This window comes from Gossypium raimondii, chromosome 11, assembly GCF_025698545.1.
Source record: "Gossypium raimondii isolate GPD5lz chromosome 11, ASM2569854v1, whole genome shotgun sequence".
Classification (NCBI taxonomy): domain Eukaryota; kingdom Viridiplantae; phylum Streptophyta; class Magnoliopsida; order Malvales; family Malvaceae; genus Gossypium; species Gossypium raimondii.
Window position 1 is genome coordinate 668,358 of NC_068575.1, and position 22,015 is coordinate 690,372.

At 31.9% G+C, this 22,015-nt stretch overlaps 2 protein-coding genes across 2 annotated transcripts; one reads left to right on the top strand and one right to left on the bottom strand.

Annotated features, from left to right (window-relative positions):
- Window positions 1-11,475: 11,475 nt before the first annotated feature.
- LOC105761755 (uncharacterized) lies at window positions 11,476-15,817 on the bottom strand. Its single transcript, XM_012579670.2, has 6 exons — window positions 15,612-15,817; window positions 15,105-15,431; window positions 14,219-14,398; window positions 13,962-13,997; window positions 13,225-13,254; window positions 11,476-12,196 (listed from the first exon to the last, which is right to left on the bottom strand). The coding sequence occupies exons 2-6, from the start codon at window positions 15,417-15,419 to the stop codon at window positions 11,675-11,677; spliced, it is 1,083 nt and encodes a 360-aa protein (XP_012435124.1). The 5' UTR covers window positions 15,420-15,431; window positions 15,612-15,817; the 3' UTR covers window positions 11,476-11,674.
- Window positions 15,818-16,133: 316 nt separating this feature from the next.
- On the top strand, window positions 16,134-19,187 carry LOC105761749 (uncharacterized). Its single transcript, XM_052623255.1, has 5 exons — window positions 16,134-16,798; window positions 16,976-16,988; window positions 17,082-17,377; window positions 17,721-17,945; window positions 18,575-19,187. The coding sequence occupies exons 1-5, from the start codon at window positions 16,199-16,201 to the stop codon at window positions 19,052-19,054; spliced, it is 1,614 nt and encodes a 537-aa protein (XP_052479215.1). The 5' UTR covers window positions 16,134-16,198; the 3' UTR covers window positions 19,055-19,187.
- Window positions 19,188-22,015: the final 2,828 nt, after the last annotated feature.

Consider the following 22,015-nt stretch of genomic DNA (forward strand, 5'->3'; position numbering starts at 1 on the left):
TTTTGATGTACTGTTGATATATAAATTTTATGTATCATCAGTAAATAATAACAGGATACATTATCATTAAATTAAATAAAAAAATTATGCATAACATACCATATGAGGATCAGGGTTCCAAAAGCTTGTTGAGGGCTGAAAAACCAAATCACCTGAGAACTCTTTCTCTTGAGAGTTCATACATGCACTCAGCATCAAGGAGTTTTCACCTATGCCTGCACTTGGCATCGGCATCAAGGAGTTCTCACCTATGCCTGCACTCGGCATCAAGGATCTCGACATGAGCCAGAATGGAGACATGAACTTTCAACAGAGAGAGATCGAGAACTACTTGATGCCAAGTGCAGGCATAGCTAAGAACTCCTTGATGCCGAGTGCAGGCATGGGATGTGCAGGGCATCTGCATCAAGGAGTTCTCACCTATGCCTGCACTCGGCATCAAGTAGTTCTCGATCTCTCTCTGTTGAAAGTTCATGTCTCCATTCTGGTTCGTGTAGTCGCCAAATGAAATATCTCACTCTTGAAAGTTTTGATTGATTGCTGGTGTCGGTCTCTCAGGTGGTAACAAGTTTCCAGATCTTCCATAGCTATCTTGAGGGGATGAAATGTTAGCTATGCTCATTTTGGCACGAGTAAAACCGCAGTGAAAAAAAGAAAGAGCAGGGTGGGGTGTGCAAGAGAAAAACTGAAGAAACAAAGCAATTTTTCAATAAGATGGGATTATAAATAAGTCCAACTTCCATCACCAAAAGCTCGAGATTTTAACTTTCTCTATGTAAAATTGACGCGATAAGACTACCGGAAAGTTTGCTGTCAAACTTGACTCTATTCTTCAACGAAAGCCGTGCGCAAGTCTGCCTAGGTAATAGAGTTTTGATTGTATTTTGAAAAAAATCTCAACGTCGGTATTTAGTGGAGATCATAATGGTTTGTTTAGCTTTTGAAGTAGACAGAAAGGAGAAGTTGTTGGAGTACTTCATTTTTTAAAATGATTTGTTTTTTGTTTTTGGTAAAGCTAAAAGATAAGTAAGTCATTACAATTCTGTTAGGACGAGTTTTTTTAGTTCATTTCGACAGTAATGGATAAAAAAATTAATATTGTTAGAGTATGCTCGCTCGCGCTCATCGCGAGAAAGTTATGTTGAAGTTGAATATGCTTGCGCCCATCGCGAGAAAGTTATGTCGAATGCGCGCGCGAGAAAGAAGCTGGGTTCACCTTGGGCGACAAATTGAGCTCCCTTATTCTCTCTGAAAGGCTGCGCCTTGTCAAAGATGACCCCGACGACCTCAGAATCATCGTCTCTGCCTGACGCCGAAGAGCGATCTGCGACCAGCAATTTCACAGCTTGGCTTGGAAAGCTGAAAGATGCACCTTACGATGCCGATGACTTGCTCCATGAGTTATCTTTCGATGTTTTTAGAAGGCTTCTCTTTCCCTGGTCAAGGGCAAACAATTATGTTTACCTTCCCACAATGAGCTCTCAAATTCAGGTCACTAAGAACAGGTTAACTTCCTCTGAAAGGGTGCTCGACATGTTAAACTTTTTCAATCACCTCCTCGTTAAATTCCCTTTAATGGCTGCAAAGATCACAACTTTGGAAGCAGGTTGTCCAACTAGGATGAAGACGACGGAAAAGTTAAGTCTTTGGCAAATTAAGATCACTAAATTCTATTCAAAATCTCGAAATAAAGATAAAGTTGATATGAAAAAAATATTGATTTGTTTTAAACCATGCATGAAATGAAGAGTGGAAGCAATGAATCACGTAGATGAACTTTTTTTTCTTCTTTTTGTTAATCACATAGACCCGACTTGCAAGCTTTCTCTAACCAACGAATTCCTTTGTTTTTCCTGCTTTACTCATCGTCGACGCCGGCCGTTTCTCTGTCTTCTCTTTACCGATATAGATACATGAAACCTGTAAGTACTCCTAAATCTACTAATTCGCTATCATATCCTTCATAATTTTTCTGTTGTTCTGATTGGGAAATCTGAGTTAAATTTCTCAGATCCGAACAAGAAGATGGGTTATGGCGTGGCAGAATTCGAGCATCAGTCTATGTCGAATGGAAGCCAGACAAGAAATCTGAACTTTTTTTCCGATGACCTATTGAGACAAGAAAGAAAAGGAATAAGGAAACCGAGGGAGCTCCGGTACCGACTAGAATCATTAACAAAAAATGAAGAAGAGTTTATCAAGTCATCCGTGCCAGAAATAGTGGAAATTTACATTGATCCAACCAAAAGAGGATAAATAATGTAAGTCTCTTAATCGAACTTACTAATTCATATTCAATTTATTTTTAATAAATCTGCAAGTTTGAAGGAACCGACTTCTATTAATATTCATTTATTTATTTGGAAAATTTGTTTGTCTGAGCCTCAAAATCTGGTTTTTATTTCCAAAATGGTCCCTGTCTAGTGGTAATATCTCTTAGAAAAAGCAAGGCAACTTTGTTTTGCAAAGGTGATAAGACTTAATGAAACACACCACTATCATCACTAATAGCCTCCCCTTCTCTTTGTTGAGTAATGAATTTGAGATTTCATGCTTCTTTTATGTCTTTCCGATACATAACCAGACATCAAATCTCAATTGAGTTTTATGTAGTGTAATCTAGCCAAGTTAAATTCAAATACTATCAGGTTCAAGCTCGATTTCTAAATTTGGAACTTGATACTCGAGTCCGAGATCAGTTTAATAATTAAGCTTAAAGTTAATAATATATTAAAAGAAATAATGTAATTTAATTATATGAAAATATAAAAAAAAAACTCGATATGGCTCACGAGCCGTTTGAGTTAAGTATTACTAACCTAATCGAGTATTACTTTTTTTTTTCCACCTCCAATGGAAGGTAAAAGTTACTGCAACCTGCAACCGATGATCTAACTCGTGAAGGAGTACAATCTAAATTCCGTGATTTGGAGAACCAACTTTATGACAAAGGCAACGACAAAGTGGAATGCAAAGATTTCCCAGGCTTGGAACAGGCATTGAAAAACACTGCTTGAGGGGAAATTCCAGAGTACCTCGAATCTATTGCAATCCAAATCGAAAAAGATCGTGGAAAAACTACTGATGTTTTTCATATCGCCATTCAACGCTGCAATCAAAGAGATGAAAGATTTCTCGGTTGGCGATTTGGATTGGGATACCTTGAAAAAAAGGGGCGCCACACTTAATTACACTGAGAAATTTGGTTTTCAAGTGAGATTTGCTGATAATCTGTTGAAGAAGAATTTGCTAGCCTATTTTGCTGTTCAAAATCTTCCCAAATCGACTGAAAAAAAATAGCTTCGCAGAAGCAAATGGTTGTGTTGTTGGCGGCGGCGGCGGCTTGCTGCAATGTCTACAATAGTATTGGCTTTAATGTGTTTGTCCTTAGACTTTGGATTTCTATATGAAGTTTATTTTGAGATTAATTTTATGTTTGTTAAATAAAAAATTAAGAATTTAAGATTAAATTTAAGTTATAAATTTTGTTTGGTATATTAATTAAAATTAAATACTAAATAGAGGATAAGATTAAATTCATCAATTTCGTAAGAAATTAATTTAATTTATGTTTGATTATGAGGTCTAAGCTCAATTTTGAGTTTGAATTAAAATATTCAATATTAAAATTAAAGTCACAAGTTGTCGATGTCAAAGATTAGTAGGTTTGAATTTGATTTATACGTGGCTCTATTTTGGGATTTTTTAAAATTTTATTTTAATAAAATTGTAAAATTACTATAATTTTTAAAATTTAAAATTCTTATCAATTTTGAATAATTTTGCAATTTCTAATCATTATTTAACAATTTTAATGATATTTACAATTTTTAACAATTTTATGAATTTTAAATATTATTTATATTTTAATAAATTTGAAAAAATAGTTTTACAAGTTTTTTTTTACATTTTACAATGATGCTTCTTTTACTTCTATCTTGTTATTTAAATTCTTAATTGAATTGGTGTCACGTCTACACCAACTCGGTTTGAGAAATTACTAAATTACCCTTATATAAAATTAATAAAAATTACAAGTTTAAAGGTTTGAACCTATACTATTATCAAACAGAAAACCTCAACTTTACCACTCCAATCAATGTTTTATTTTTTATATTTTAATATTATTACACAAAAGTTTTGACCCACATTTTTATTTTAGTTCCATATACATAATATATATATTATTATTATTAATTTCAAACCATACATTTTTATTTATCGTAAGTTATTTTAAACACATATATACGTGGTAGAATTTCTAGTATATAATATTAACTTAAAATATATGAAAATAAAATTTATATTAATATTTGCTCTAATATAATTTTAACTAAAAACAATTCATAGCATCATTAAAAATAATTAAAGTTAAAAATTATTTTTTTATTTTAATAGAAATACATAAAGAAAAAATGTGTCATATCAATTCAAGTTGAAGTCAAAATTGAATATAACTTTGATTTTTTATCGGAATTAGAACAATTAAATTAATATTTAATTTCAAATCAAGTCAAAATCGAATTATGTTGGGTATATAATATCAAGTCGAGGTCAAGGGGTGAAAACCCATCCGCTCCACCACTATTACATCTATATTCGCAAAGCTGCCTTCATCTTTGCACGTCAAATGTACATCATTGTTTTCAGAATTGAACTAAACTCGTCAGTGGAATCAATTGAATCGAGAATCGATCAAGATATTGATTCAAAATAAGGGGTTAGACGATTGACTTGTAAATTGATCAGATTAGTTGAACCGGACAATGAATCAATTGAACTGTAATCAAACTAAATAAACTAATTTTTTATTCTTAATATAATTTTATTTTATTCAATCGAACCGAAAAAAATGATTGAATTTAAAATAGATAATATTATCAGTTGGATCAATTATGAAAACTTCATCTACATTCTTCCTCTTTTTTCTCTATGATTTAACGAACAATTTTATACATGAACTTTAATTTTGTGCAATTTTATATATGAAATTTTGATTTGATCGATTCTTATTGATATAACATCATTTTATGTTTATAGAATGCATACATAAACAACTACATTTATCCAATATAAAAATAAATTATTTTTTATTTTTTAAATATACATGATTAAATTAAAATTAAAGTTTGAAGTAAACAGAGAACCACAATTAGAGTTTTACTGTATAATTGCACCATATTAAAATTCATGTATATAATTACACATTAAATCAAAATTCATATATAATTTTGAGATTTATCCCTTGCTTGCTCTTTTTCTCCTCTCTCTCTTCACTCCATCGAAGTAGTAAGTGTTACGCAATTCTCTAATTCATTTTACTTAATCTCTATTCTTTTTTTTTTTCTTTGATTTTGCTGAATTTCCTCTTTTTAATGGCAATTTCTTTAATTAATTGAGGAAACTTTTGTTGTTTCAAAGAACATTTCAATGCTGGTTGACTTGCTTATTTCTTTCTATTTTTGTTCTAAATTGGGAAAAAAAAAACAGTTAGTATTTCAATAATTTGATCTGATCTGAGTTAAATTTAGGATGGGGGCTTGGGATGCAGAACTTAAGTTTAATGTTGAGGGTGGCATTTGGCAAAATACCCAAATTCTCTACTATCGTGAATGCTAAAAGGCAAAATATTACCTAGAGACTATCTTTATGAGGTCGAATTCAGGGAGTAATCCATCATATACCTAGAAGAGTAAGGGGCCACCCAGAGAGTGCTGCAGGAGGGGATGTGCTGGCAAGTGTGGGCAGGGACTAATATCTCAATTTGGGAGGATGTGTGACTACCGAGATCCGTGGACTTCAAAGTTCACAATAGTGTTAGGATGAGTGATTTGAATGTTGTCTCGGAATTAATCGATCAAGAACAAAGATGCTGGAAGAGAGATCATATTACCAAAAATTTTTCCTCGAAAGAAGCTGAGCGCATCCTTTGTATTCCACTCTCCAAACACACTCAGGAAGACAGGTTGGTCTGGTGGGGTGAGCCAACTGGTGAGTACATCGTTAGGAGTGGTTACAAAAGATTATTACAGGGAGAGGATACATCTGAGCCTAGACACTGCAATAATGATCACACCATTTTCTACAAGAAGTTGTGGCAGACAGATTTGCCATAAAAAAATAAGATTACAATATGGAGGCTATTTAATAACTACATTCCAACGTATTGTAATCTCCATTACAGAAGGCTTCGAAGTTCAACAGTCTGTCCTTGATGCTCAGATGGAACTGAAACGACAGAGCATGCTTTCCAAGATTTTATCACTGTAAAAGAAATATGGCAGCAGTTAGAAAAAAAAAATTGGAATCAGGATGTATTACAGAGTGGATTTAGACACTGGTTAATGGATATCGTGTCTACCATTTCAGCACGCAAATGTAGAACAGTGTTCTGTGCTCCTTAGATCATTTGGGCAACAAGGAATAAAGAGATGCATGAAGGGATTAAAAAATCTTCACATGAATCAGTTGTTTTCATAAGAGAATACCTCAAGGAAATTGATGATATAGAGAGAGAAATTTACCTGCTAAGAGATTATGATGGAGAGATGGCGCCCACAAGATCCAGCGTTTATCAAAATAAACTTTGATGCAGCCTTCAAAATCCACACAAAAGTATCATGTTCGAGCTTGGCAGGCAAGAATACAAATGGGCAGTTGATGGGCTCAAGAACACAAAAAATCATCTTTCGTGTCATAAGCCATTCTATAGGTTATCTTGGCATAATAATTTTGCAATTTCTTCCTATTTTCGGCATCTTCTAATTTATGTTTTTAATAACATTGTAACAATTTATATAATTTTCAATATTTTTTATATTTTTATAATTTTTACATTTTTTAAATAATCGTTACAATTATTAATGATTTTAAAAAATAATATTATTTATAAATATTAGTTATATTTGTATAATTTTAATAAAATTTAAAGGGTTTTTTAACAAAATAATAATTAATTATGAAAATGATATTAAATCTAGATTATTTACAAAAATGGGATATTTTCTACTGTAACAGTAGGTATCGCTTGACTGGTTGGCGGAACTACGATTTAAAAAAATCATTTTTTTAAATGGTGTTGCTTGACACATTGGCAGCACCAATATAAATTTTCAAAAAGTATTTGTATTCTTTTATTTATACAATAGAAATAAAATACGAACAAAAGTTAATTTTTTATGGTGTCGCCTGACACATCAGTAACACTGATAAATTTTTTTTTTAAAAAGTGCTTGACAAAAAAAAGAGTTGAAAAAAAATGGTTAAAACAAACGAAAAAGAATACATCAGTTTCATCATAAATCTCTAAAAATCAAATCAAAATATGGTAAAATATCCAACCCTTTATTATTTTCATAGTAATCATTAATACTTTTTAATTTTCGAGAAAAAATTAACATGTTATTTTCGAATTGCTTTTAAAGAAGAAAATTTAATAATGATGAGGTGTTAGATCTTGACATAACCCAAAGGTGAAGGACTCCAAACAATCATTTTTTGTTTCTTTCTCACTTTTTTCTTCCCATCTGATAACCGGAGCTTTGGTTACTGTTACAGACTTCGTGCCATTTTCGAATACATCACTCTTAGGCACACCAAAATTTTGTTTGAGAAGAAGCAAATTATATATTGTTACTATAGTAAAAATATAATTTTATTATTTTAATAATTTATATCTTTATAAATTTTAAATGATTAAATCAAATTTTTATCTTTGTTAGAGGAGCCAAAATATAATTTTATCATATATTAATCTAAAATTTTATAAATTATAAAGAGAGTAAAAGTTAAATTTTCTATTTTAGGGGGTCGGTGTTAGCTCTGCACCTGCTTAGACACTTTCCATCTCAACAAACTCAGCATCAAACAACTATTATCGATGCTTATCTTTTATGTCTATTAGTAAATTTACGTTTTGACAACTTAATTTTAAAAAGTTACAAAATAATAGTTAATTATTCAAATTTTTTTATTTAAATCATTGGATAAAATAACCTAATCAAACGAACTTGAGCAATTCAATCTTAATCTCGAATACAATTGTATTGAAAACCATAAACTTCGTATAGAAAATCGATCCCCAAAGTCGATGACAAAACAAATTAAAACCCATTCTCTAATGATTTTACTGAAGATTTTGCAGCAACTGCAAAACAACCTTTGATTAAGGATCTCTTCGGTTGCAGTGCAAACCAAAATTCGAGTTTCGATTTCGAATCTCAGTAGCTTTTTTTTCTTCGAACATTTTTTATACATATTGCAATAGGTTCGAGGTAGTCTGAAATTTTCCCCCGAGCAGTGTTGTTTAATGCTTGTTCTAAGGCTTGGAAATCTTTGAACTCCACTTTGTTGTTGTTGTTTTTGTCATAAACTTGATTCTTCAAATCAATAAGTTTAGTTGTAATACTAATTCTTCATCCTAAAAAAAAAACACATGAAAATCTCAAATCCATTACTAAACAACCATCCAATAATTTCTTAGATTTGGAAAATAATTACATTTATGAGTTATACTATTTTCGGAATTCAAGTTATCAATTGCTATTTGGAGAAATCATTACCGTTCATTAACTTCATGGGTCAGGTTACCTACCTAGAATTTAAGCAGGTTTGGATAAAAAAAATTAGGTCGGTTTAAAATATTGATTAGTTTGGGCAAAATTTTAAACCCATATTTCAGGTTGAGCCTAGCTTAAAGAAAAATAAAATGTGTTAATATCATACTTAGGCTCAACTTAGCCTATGAACACCTCTATCTACCAATATTGTATGTATGTATCATACCTTCTTTACTAGAGTCTTGTGATGAATTCCTGAAATTTATTTAATTGAGCCATAAATAAATTATATGAAGCCAAATATTTTGAGTCATAAATAAATTATCCGAAGCCAGAAATTTTGTTAGGGCAAAGATAAAATTATAAAATTCTGGAAGGAACAATGCTAAAAAAATTGTGTTAAAAAAAACTTAGATTAAATTATTAACTTTTCATAGGGCTAAAAGGTAAATTTCCATTTAATTAAAAGGCTAAAAGACTTAAATTTAATGTTTTAATTTATGAGAGGGCATAAAAGAAAATTTTCCCATCTAGCCAGAGGGACTATATAGGTTAATATGAAAAAGAAGTGTGCATATACCATATTTTTAACAAAGGTTGGATCAAGTTCCCTTACTTTATCCAAGTCCTGAAAAAACCAAAAATTTAAGATCTTGAAATCAAACTTAGCATTGTCTTTGAGTTTCAAACATTGATGTACCTCTTTGATCTTTGTTCTAGTTTCTTAAGCTTCTCTACTAATTCGAGAAATATCAGCTTCACCTCATCTTCTGTTAATTTTTCATTCTCGTGCTCACTGTTGATTTCTTGGTATACTTTTTCATAATGTCTCGGACATCAGATCGCACGGGTCATTCATGCGATTCAATTTGGTCGTGACAGTTGAGAATGAGAACAAAATCAGAGGCTTTCCTCTTTTCACCAAATATACACACACAAAATATTCGAATCAGTAAAACAGACTAAATTAAAATTAAATCATAATCAAATTATATTAATTAAAACTGAATTAAGGACCAAATCACACGTCTGACAAACAATGGAGGACCAAATTAGATATTAAGCCTTCCAACAAAAACATGTAGATCCAGGAGGACGCAAACGGGTCAACGGATGGATCCCCTCTTTTAAGTAACATAAAAGCCACTTTTTTTTTTTGTCATTTTTCTTAAAAACAATTTCCAAAACCTTTTCTTTTTCCTCGTTGTCTTTTATGTTTAAATTCCGGTGATCGGAAAACTCAAATACTCACTGAAATTTCGAACTTTTCCTGTTTTTGAACTACCTCAAACCTATTGCGATCCAAATCGAAAAAGCTCATGGAAAAGCTACTGAGGTCTCTCATATAGGTATTCAAGTTCTGGTCTGCGCTACAATCCAAGAAATGGAAGATTTTCTGGATGAGGATCTAGAGTGGTATACATTGAAAAAGTGGGTGGCAACTCTTGTTATGGCTAAAGAAATTGACTTTCAAGTGGGATTTGTTGATAATATGTTGAAGACCAAGTTGCTTGCCTACTTTGCTACTCAACAATTGATGGATGTGATTAAAAAATGAGTATAATTTAAGGGTTAAATCATGAATTAAGTCAAAATTTTATGGCATTTGAATTCACTTGTTGTGTCACAATGTTGCTCAGATTTTTTTTATTTTTCATGAAGAACTCATGCCTTAGTCATAAAGGATCGTTTAAATATATGAAATTTTTTAAAAAGAACTAAGTATACCAAGTCGGATACATGCCCATATTGACACTCACACTCAAGCTTGACACTTAGGAGTGTTTAAACAGTTAATCGAACTGAACTAGCATTAACTAAATTAATTGAACTTTTTAATCCTGTAACCATTAATAGAACTTTTTTTTTTAAAATAACCGACTCAAAATTTTTCGGTTTATTCAGTCGGTTAACCAAATTAATCGAAATTTATATATTTTTGTTTTTTAAAACAAATATAAAATATATCAAAAAAATAAACTAATAATGTTCATTTGACCGGATTAACCAAATTAATCAAATTAACCAAATAGCCTAATGCATATAATATATAACATTATTTATTAAGTTCAGTTAATTCGGTTAATTATACGATTTTGAATTTAATTAACTGTAATCGAAACTTCAAAAAAGTCGTTAATCAACCTCTGATCGAATTAGATCGATTAATCAACCGATTAACCGAATAAGATCAATTCGATAGATTTTAACCGAAGTTTGACCACTTCTACAAACACTTAATAAACTAGGTAAAATAACAAAGAAATTGTTGGAAAATACCAAGTTCATGCAAATATAGTTTCGTGTATTTTGCTGCAAATGCAAAACACAACGATTTCTCCAACTTAACCTTGTTGAGTGCGGCCCCCACATTTTCAACGTCTCCCAATTTCTCAACTGCAAAATCTTTCATCTCTTTTAAAAATTATATAAAGATAAAATACCTATAAATACATTATTATAACACAATAAAAATGAGACATGAAAATAATAATAATAATTACATGAATTATATCAATGTCTTGGAATCTATATGATAAATTATTAACCTATGAAAATGTGCACAAACATAAAACATTGTTTTAACATAATAAACAGGCTAAATAGGTAATATATGCTAATTTTATTAATTAGTCATATAGGTCGTTCTTTTTCAAGATTTAGGAAAATAGATTGATTTTTGAAGAGAGTTAGACGCGCTTTTTGCTGACATGTCAAGGAAAGTGTATCTAGCTAGACGTGTTCTTTTTGGAATCTCTAAAGTTGGATGTACTTTTCTTAACATGTCAATAAAAAATTCGTTCAGCTGAACGCGTTTCCATACACTCTCTTCAAAACCTTCCTATTTAGTCTAATAAGCTAGCTAAAATAACTAACACAATTTCATAGATTAGCACATGGTGATGAAATATATCAATGTCTCAAAAACCATATAGTATAAATTATATTGCAAAACACCAAGTCCATGCAAGACACCCAAAACCATATAGTTCAAATAGAGGGAAGTAAATATAGAAACCCAAAGTCCATCAAACCAAATAAGTTCAGTGAATTTTGCTGCAAATGGGAAACACCCTTTGATTCTCAGCCATGCGAGCTAAGCCACCTTTGATTTATCAAACCTCCTTTTCTTTAGCCTCGTCCAAGATTGTTCTGTAAGCAAAGTAGACATACAAATTCTTCCTTAACAAATCATCAGCAAATCCCACCTGAAAACCAAGTTCTTTGGCATTGTTGAGTGTCGCCCCCCACTTTTTCAACATCTCCATGTCCAATTTCTCAACTGAAAAAGCTTCCATCTCTTTTACTGCAGCACAAACCAGAACTTGAGCAGTGTTATGGCCAAGTTCAGTAACTTTTCCACGATCCTTTTCGATTCGAGTCGCAATAGATTCAAAGGAGCTCGGAGTTTTTCCCCAATCAGTTTTCTGCAACTCTTCTGCTAAGCCCGGGAAATGTTCTACCCCCACGTGGTTGTTTCCTTTTTCATAAAGTTGGGTTTCACAATCAATAAAAGCAAACCGGAGATTATCAGGAGGTCGGAAACTTGTATCAAAATCAATATTTGGGAGGCTTTCAAAATCTAAAAGATTATCAAGATCAAAATCTTGATCAACAGTAATAGGCCCTGAAGAAAGCTGAAACAAGATACATAGAAAACCATAAAGTATGAGAATGGCATGTATAGGATTATACGAGAAAGGATAGTATGAAATTGTGATTCTGCGTTAACCATATATTTTTCTAAGAGAATGATAAATCATTTTTTTTTTCCTGATTTTTAGTATTTTCAGTTAGATTTGATTTTTTTAAGAAAAATTTGATTGTATGAAACAAAGACGACATGTCATCTATAGCCTTTTTTCAATAGTTTAATGCTACAATAGCATTTTCATCCTAAAAAATCAAATCCAAATGAAAATTTTGAAATTCAAGCGAAATTACTTAAGTAACATTAAACTACGAGAAATGAATAATAATCCTGCTTCATACAATTCTTTTTCATGTATTAATTGAGATTTAATGCGATGTACTTAAAAGGTAAATACATTATCAATGCGTATTCAACAAATTCATGGATCTAATAAATAATCATAGATGATGGATATTGCAAGATGATTATGTTCATTAATAAAATATATAAATTATCATCTAAAATATATTTATACTATTTTATTAATTTTTAAATAGTAAAATGGGTTTTTTTAGACAGCCCAAGCGTGCTCGAAAACTCGAAAACAAGTTTAGGTTTGAAATTTTTTTGGGATTAGGAGGCCCGACCTGATACATGGACACCTCTAGCACAAATACAACAAATGTCCAGTGATCCTAATAGTAGAAAAGATTTTGTTTCGTAAGGTAACTTTTGAGGGTTTAAATTTCAAAATATTTACATAATATTTTCAAAAATAAAAAGTTTCTATTTGGTTTCGGGATTTGGAGGTTGAAACAAGTTTATTTTTAAGAACAAGATTTACATTAATAATAATATCGATACCAATCGAACTAAAACTCAATTAGCAACAATAAAAATTTTTGAAACCTAAATAATGTTACCTAATATTTTTGGTTGGTGGTTCTCAAATACTACATGGGTCAGCTGATGCCTAATGTATTACATATATATGTATGTATGTATGTATGTATGTATGTATGTAAATCATACCTGTTTCTTTAATGTCTCCTTGATGTTATCCTGAAATTTAAAAGAAATATAAATTTAAAGTATTTATGATGTTATTCTGAAATTTAACTGGAAAGATGCAAGAAGGCAAGTTTAAGAATGACATGAGACATTAAGATAAAAGAAAAATAAAAGTTTTTTTAACAATATCATTATAAGTTCGATCATATTTTTTTTGTTAAATAATATCTAGAACTACTCATAGTCACTCCTAACCCATAAATAGGGGATAATGCACTTTAACATACTCGAACTCACATTCTCTTATATTGACAACAATATCTATACTAATCGAGCTTAAATTCAATCAACAAAAAAAAACTTAAAAAGATAATACATGAACCCATATCCAATGTCTTATTTCTAAGTCTAAGAAAACAACTATAGTGAAAAGGAAATTATGATTATAATGTAGCAATACATATGCAAATTTAGGTATCAAATATGGCCTTCCAAGTTCTTCTAAATGCATTAAAAAATTAGAAAAATGAACAAGTATATGCTAGACATAAATTTTTATATTTGATATCTATATTCGTATTCAAGTAACATAATTAAAAATTTGACTTGCAACATCTAAAAATAAATCTAGTGTATAAGAAAAGAGAAGTATTATAAGGAATAATACTTAATTTACCGTCGATATATAAATTTCATACATCATCAATAAATCATAAAATTACACATCATCATTAAATTAAACAAAAGATTATGCATACCATGTGAGGATCAGAGTTCTCAGCTGTTGTTGAGGGCTGAAAAACCAAATTAAAAAGTTAAAGTTAGATTGGAGACTAAAGTTGAATTTGGATGGACGGTGCGGTGTGTTTAATTTACTTTTTGTCTCATGCTACAGTTTCGCTACAGTATCTAATTTCACCGTCACCATTATTTTTACATTAATCATGGGTAAACGCACCTTTCATCCAGACTCACTCTTAAATTGAGTAATTAAATTTGTAAAAATTAAACTTACTTTTTTACGTTGATTTTCTAACGTTTCAAACTCGCGTCCTGCTACTAGCAATCTTTCCTTTGCCTCTTCTATATCTAAATTGGCATTAGCTATTGCTCGAAACTTTTCCTTAACGCCTAGGAGATCCTGTCGCACTGGCCATTGCTGGCCAAGCACTGATTCCATGTCAGTCTCCATGTCCTTCCTTCCCCAAAATACACACACAAAATAGGTGTTAAAAGAAACAAATATATTTACATTGTCATTATAAGGATTTTTGGATCATCTCCTACAATATATTGTGAACTTTGAAAGTAAAAACAGTTTACAAATCTTAATTAGATTTTGTTTACTATTGAAGTTGAAAAGTATTTTTCAATCCAAACAATAATTTCAAACAAAAAAATTGGATAAACAACCAGCTTTTTAAACAATAATGTTTCCTAACAAATTGAAAATATATTAAAAAAAAGTTTTTGCACTTAAATAGCACTAAGATAGTTGTAATTTAATAAGTAAATGCCTCAAATAATAGTAAAATTAACAATAAAATAATAGTTATACAATATTCCAATAATAACAACAAAATAGTAGCAATCTAATAGCAAAAACACAGCAAAATAGCAACAAAGAAAAAAATTCAAGTCAAATTCAGGCTGAACTGAGCCCGGGCCAAAAAAATCTTACCCGAGGCTCGACCTATTTAAAAAATGAGCTTTATTTTTTATCTAAATCTATTTTCAAGCCTGTATTTTTACCCAACTCATGATCAATTTTATCTAAAATAATGCAAAGTCCACTTTGTCCTAGTCATTGCTAGTGGCAATTTTTTTTTTAACCTTCAATATATATATATATATATAATAAATAACAATAACGTGAATTAAATTCAATTAGCAGACCTTACTTTCTTAATCAACCTGTTAATCCGATCAATCAATATTTTCACTATTTCCTGCACAGTTTTGCCTTTTATAAGGTCTTCCAAGCTTAATTTTTTACTTTTGGACTCTGGTTGATGTTGGGACACGTGCTGTTTCTTTGTGACTTGTTCTTCACCTCCCGGTAAGCATCTTTTCATGCCTGCACTCAGCGAGTTTTCACCTGAGATAGTTCTCTCTTGAAAGTTCGGATTGGTTGCGGGTGTCACCGTCTCATGCTGTGGCAAGTCTGAAATCTCTCTATACTTATCTTCGGGGAATGGTATGTTAGCGATGCTCATCTTGACACAGATCTGAGAAATTTAGATTAAATCAAATCATTGAAATGAAAAGAACAGAAAAAACACAAACAAGTTGCAGGTCAACAGCATCAAAATCTTCTTTTAAATCAGCAAAACAAAACCATATGAAACGATGATGAATCAAAGTAAAGAAATTCTGCAAAATCAAAGCAAGATGTGATCTGTACTTACTTCTACTGCAGCAAAGAAAAAAGGGAGGTGTGGAAGAGTAAAACGGAAGAAACGAAACAGATCTTCAATGAAATGGAATTAAAAATAAAGTCAACTTCCATCACAGAAAGCTCGAGATAGCTTCCTGTATGTAAAATTGAAGCGAGAATACTATTGGAAAGTTAGGAGGCAAACATGGCGCCATATGCTTCAACGAAAACGCGTGCGCAGTAGGTTAAAAAGGTCGGTATTTAGTGGAGATAATAATTTAATTTTTTAAAATGATTTTTTTTTTTGGTAAAGTCATTACCATATTTTTTAGGACGATTATTTTAGTTCATTTCGACAGTAATGGATAAAATAATTAATATCATTAAAGTTGAATATGCTCGCGCCCATCGCGAGGAAGTTATGTCGTATGCTTGCACCCATCGCGAGAAGCCATTGTAATATGCGCGCGGGAAAATATAAAAGTCCATGGTGGGACCATTTCTCATCAATCAACATTATTTTTATCATATTATATTGTTTGGTGGTCTCTACAAACCTGAATTTTCATCTCCTTCGACTCACTATTTCACTTTCCTTGATTTTAGTTTGAACCATCAATGGCGGAAGCATCTGTCTTCAACTTGGCCGATTCGATCATAGGCAAATCCAGCTCCCTTACTTTCCCTGAAACTGAACCGTGGTTGAATCTCAGAGATTACGTCGACGACCTTAGAAGCATCGTCTCTGCAATCAAAGCTAAGCTTCTTGACGCCGGAGAGCGATCTGGGACCAGCAATTTCACAGCTTGGCTTAAAAAGCTGAAAGATGCACTTTGCGATGCCAGTTTCTTGCTCGAGGAGTTATCTATGGCTTTCTTGCTCGAGGAGTTATTAATCGGTTGCCTATTCAGTCTTTTTTTGGCCAAAATGTGCGCTCAAATTCAGGCCGTTAATAAGAGGTTAACTTCTCTTGAAAGTGAGTTAAAAATCCTTTTCATGGCTGGAACGAGGCATCAATGGCACTTCGAAATCATTTTCATGGCTGGAACGAGGCAACAAGGGCACTTTTTTGTGCATAAAGATGAAGAGCAATCCGTGAAGGACTATTCTTTCCAAGGACGGCTTAAAGTGCAGAAAGATTTAGAAAACATGCCCGTTGATTCAATTAGCCCACTTTCGCAAGCAGCTTGTTCGCTTTGGAGAGATATGGTGAAAAAGGTACGTCTCAAATCAGTTTACTTTCAATCTCAAAATGTTGTCAAATTAAGATAATTAAATTCTATTCAAAATCTCGAAATAAAGATGTACTTTCTCTGACCAACGAATTCCTCTGTTTCTCCTGCTTTACTCTTCGGCGGCGGCGGACTTTACTGTGTCTTCTTCTCACCGCTATAGAGAGTTGAAACCTGTAAGTACTCCTAAATCTACTAATTCGTTATCATATCCCTCTTTATAATTTTTCTGTTGTTCTGAATTGGGAAATCTGAGTTAAATTTCTCAGCTCCGTTCGAGAAGATGCATTATGACACAGCAGAATTCGGGCGTCTTTGTCGTAAACGGAACTGGTTGAGCTTTATGTCGAATGAAAGCAAGAAAAGCAATCGGAAATTTGTTTCCGATGACTTATTGAGACAAGAAAGAAAAAGAACAAAGAAACAGTGGCAGCTCCCGTACCCGGAAGAATCATTAACTTCCCAGCCACAACGAAAATCAAAAAGAAAAGAATGCGCTTTAAAATTTTTTATCAAGGGGGGATCTGCTCAAGAAATAGATCGAACCAAAAGAAAGACAAATAAGGTAAGTCTCTTAATCGAACTTACTAATTCATATTCAATTGGTAATTTTTTTTAATTATTATAAACCTAAAATAATCCCAGTAAAAGGATTAGGATGCAAGTAGGGCGGTGATGAATCGAACTTGAATGAACTAGTTTCTATTCATGTTTGTTTTATTCTTAAAATTTGTTTGTGTTCAGTTAATTTAATAAACTTAGCCTCAAAATCAGGTTTTTATTTCCGAAATGGTCCCTGTCTAGTCCAAAAATCCTTGGAAATGGTAATACCTCTTAACAGTTGGTCCAAAAATCCTTGCATTGACAATGCTGTAGATTCTCTCTTAATACCTGTTTTGTGTGAAAAGATTGGCGAGCTAATATATCGGGAAAGGAAGTTGGAAAGCATGGAGATGAGGAGGAAGAAAACGATCAAAGTGCAATGGCTGCAATCTGATCCCCTAGCGATTAAGCAAGAGATCCAAGAAATTGACCGCAAGTACAAGGATGCTGTATTAGCAGAAGACGAGGCGAAGTGGCGACTGCTTCTAGTCGGAGAGAAGATTGAAGAACTTGATCGACAACGATCAGAGGTACGTCAATGATTAGAATCTATTTACTAAGTTTAATTACATGATCTAAATCTCTAATTTAATTCTCCAACCTGGTTTTTGAGGACTTGGATAAAACAAACATGAAATTTCAAATACATATCAACACATCAATTCTCAATTGAGTTCTATGTAGTCATGTATAGGGGCGTAACTAAGCCAAGCGAGTCTGAATAGTGTTAAGCTTTAAGCTCAAGCTCAAGCTCAATTCGAAATTTGAAATTTAATACTCGACTTGAGATATAATTGAGTTATTTGAGCATGATACTGGCTCAATAATTAAACTTAAGGTTAATAATATAATAAGGGCAATAACATAATTTTGTAATATAAAAATATAAAAAAACTCAATATGACTCACGAGTTGTTCGAGTCAAGTATTACTAATCTCGAATTCAACTCGATATTGATAGCTCAAGCTGCTCAAGTTTAAACTCGGCTCGAAAATTACCGAATCAAATTCGAAATTTTTTTACTCAAACTCGAGTAGTTTGTGAGCAATAATATCTAATTTACACCCCTAATGATGTAGACAACATTCTCACAATTCATGTTGTATTTATTTCATTGCTCTGAATTTATGACTTGTTTTCCATGTTTGTTTGTTTTAGTTTTATTTTGCACCTCGATGGTCGGAAAAAGTTACTGCAACCGATTATCGTCCAATTATGCTAACTGGTGAAGAAGTACTATCTAAATTGCGTGATTTGGAAAACCAACTTCACGACGAGGACAACAACAAAGTGGAATACAAAGATTTCCTAGGCTTGGAACAGGCCTTAAAGAAAACTGCTTGGGGGAAAACTCCAGACTACCTACAAACTATTGCGATCCGAATTGAAAAAGCTCGAGGAAAAGCTACTGATGTTTTTCATATCCCCGCTCAAGTTCCAGTCTGCGCTGCGATCAAAGAGATGGAAGATTTTCCGGTTGAGGATTTGGACTGGGATACGTTGAAAAAGTGGGGCGCTACGCTTAATTACGCTAAGAAATATGGTTTTCAAGTGGGATTTGCTGATAATCTGTTGAAGAAGAATTTGCTTGCCTATTTGGTTATTCAAAATCTGCCCAAATCGACCGCAAAAAATTAGCTTCCCAAAAACAAATGTTTGTGTTGCTGTTCTAGCTTGCTGTTAAGTCTACCATAAGATTGCCTTTAATGTGTAATGTGTTTGTCTTGCATGCCTTTAATGTGTAATGTGTTTGTCCTTTGAGTTTTCTATATTTACTTTTCTACATGTGTGATGTTTATGGTATTTGAAACTAATGCTATGTTTAATAAATTGGAAAATTAAGTATTGAAAAAATAAGAATGGAAGCCCTAAAGGGAGAATTAAGAATTCTTTTTGATAGGGGATCAAAGCAGTTTTTCTTGGAGATGGAAAATTCATCCGCCCAGTTTTATCAACTTGCAAATTCTCCCTCAATTAGTTAAAAGAATGAAATTGACTGATATTATGACGATACTAGGTAGCATAGATATCATTATGGGAGAAATGAATAGTTGAAATGATAATTTATCTGACAGAAATAGAAGATATTAATTCCTTTTACACATTGAAATCTTTAAAAGAGATCTATGGAATCATATGGATGTTGGTCCCTATTTTGACTCTGGTATTCAGAATCATAATAGGTGTACTAGTAATTGTATGGTTAGAAAGAGAAACATATGCAAGAATAAAACAACGTATTGAGCTTGAATATGCCAATCCTTTGGACATTCTTCAAGCGCTAGCAAATAGAACAAAACTGCTTTTCAAAGAAAATATTCTTCCATCTAGAGGCAATACTTGTTTATTTAGGATTGGACCGGCTATAGCATCATATTAATTTTACTAAGTTTTTCAGTAATTCCATTTTGCAAAAAATTAAGGGTTGAATTTAAATAATAAATTTTGTTTGGTATATTAACTAATATTAAATAATAATAAGAACTACATGAATTATATCAATGTCTTGGAATCTATATGATAAATTATTAACCTATGAAAATGTGCACAAACATAAAACATTTTAACATAATCAACAGGCTAAATAGGTAATATATGCTAATTTTATTAATTAGTCAAATAAGTCGTTCTTTTTCAAGATTTAGGAAAATAGATTGATTTTTGAAGAGAGTTAGACGCGCTTTTTGCTAACATGTCAAGGAAAGTGTATCTAGCTAGACGTGTTCTTTTTGGAATCTCTAAAGTTGGACGTACTTTTCTTAACATGTCAATAAAAAATTCGTCCAACTGAACGCATTTCCACACACCCTCTTCAAAACCTACCTATTTAGTCTAATAAACTAGGTAAAAATAACTAACACAATTTCATAGATTAGCACACGGTGATGAAATATATCAATGTCTCAAAAACCATATAGTATAAATTATATTGCAAAACACCAAGTCCATGCAAGACACCCAAAACCATGTAGTTCAAATAGAGGGAAGTAAATATAAAAACCAAAGTCCATCAAACCAAATAAGTTCAATGAGTTTTGCTGCAAATGGGAAACACCCTTTGATTCTCAGCCATGCGAGCTAAGCCACCTTTGATTTCTCAAACCTCCTTTTCTTTAGCCTCGTCCAAGATTGTTCTGTAAGCAAAGTAGGCATACAAATTCTTCCTTAACAAATCATCAGCAAATCCCACCTGAAAACCAGGTTCCCTGGTGTTTGAGTGTCGCCCCCCACTTTTTCAACGTCTCCATGTCCAATTTCTCAACTGAAAAATCTTCCATCTCTTTTACTGCAACACAAACCAGAACTTGAGCAGTGTTATGGCCAAGTTCAGTAACTTTTCCACGACCCTTTTCAATTCAAGTCGCAATAGATCCAAAGGAGCTCGGAGTTTTCCCCCAATCAATTTTCTGCAACTCTTCTGCTAAGCCTGGGAAATGTTCTACCCCCACGTGGTTGTTCCCTTTTTCATAAAGTTGGGTTTCACAATCAGTAAAAGCACACCGGAGATTATCAGGAGGTCGGAAACATGTATCAAAATAAATATTTGGGAGGCTTCCAAAATCTAAACAATTATCAAGATCAAAATCTTGATCAACAGTAATAGGCCCTGAAGAAAGCTAATGTATGAGAATGGCATGTATATGATTATACGAGAAAGGATGGTATGAAATTTTGATTCCACATTATCCATATATTTTTCTAAGAGAATGATAAATCAATTTTTTCTTGATTTTAGTATTTTCAGTTAGATTTGATTTTTTAGGAAAATCTGATTGTATTAAACAAAGACGACATGTCATCTATGTCCTTTTTCTTAATAGTTTAATGCTACATTAGCATTTTCATCATAAAAAAATCAAATCCAAATGAAAATTTTGAAATTCAAGACGAAATTACTTAAGTAACATTAAACTACGAGAAATGAATAATAATCTTGGTCCATACAATTCTTTTTCATGTATTAATTGAGATTTAATGCGATGTACTTAAAAGGTAAATACATTATCAATGCGTATTCAACAAATTCATGGATCTAATAAATAATCATAGATGATGGATATTGCAAGATGGTTATGTTTATTAATAAAATATATAAATTATCATCTAAAATATATTTTTATTATTTTATTAAGTTTTAAATAGTAAAATGGGTTTTTTTAGACGGCCCAAGCTTGCTCGAAAACAAGTTTAGTTTTGAATTTTTTTTTTTTTTGGATTAGGCGGCCCAACCTTATACATGGACACCTCTTGCACAAATACAACAAATGTCCAGTGATCCTAATAGTAGAAGAGATTTTTGTTTCGTAAGGTAACTTTTGAGGGTTTAAATTTCAAAATATTTACATACAATTTTCAAAAATAAAAAGTTTTTATTTGGTTTCGGGATTTGGAGGTTGAAACAAGTTTGTTTTTAAGAACAAGATTTACATCAACAATAATATCGATACCAATCGAACTAAAACTCAATTAGCAACAATAAAATTTTTTGAAACCTAAATAATGTCACCAAATGTTTTTGGTTGGTGGTTCTCAAATACTTGGGTCAGCTGATGTCTAATGCATTTTATATATATATATATATATATATATATATATATA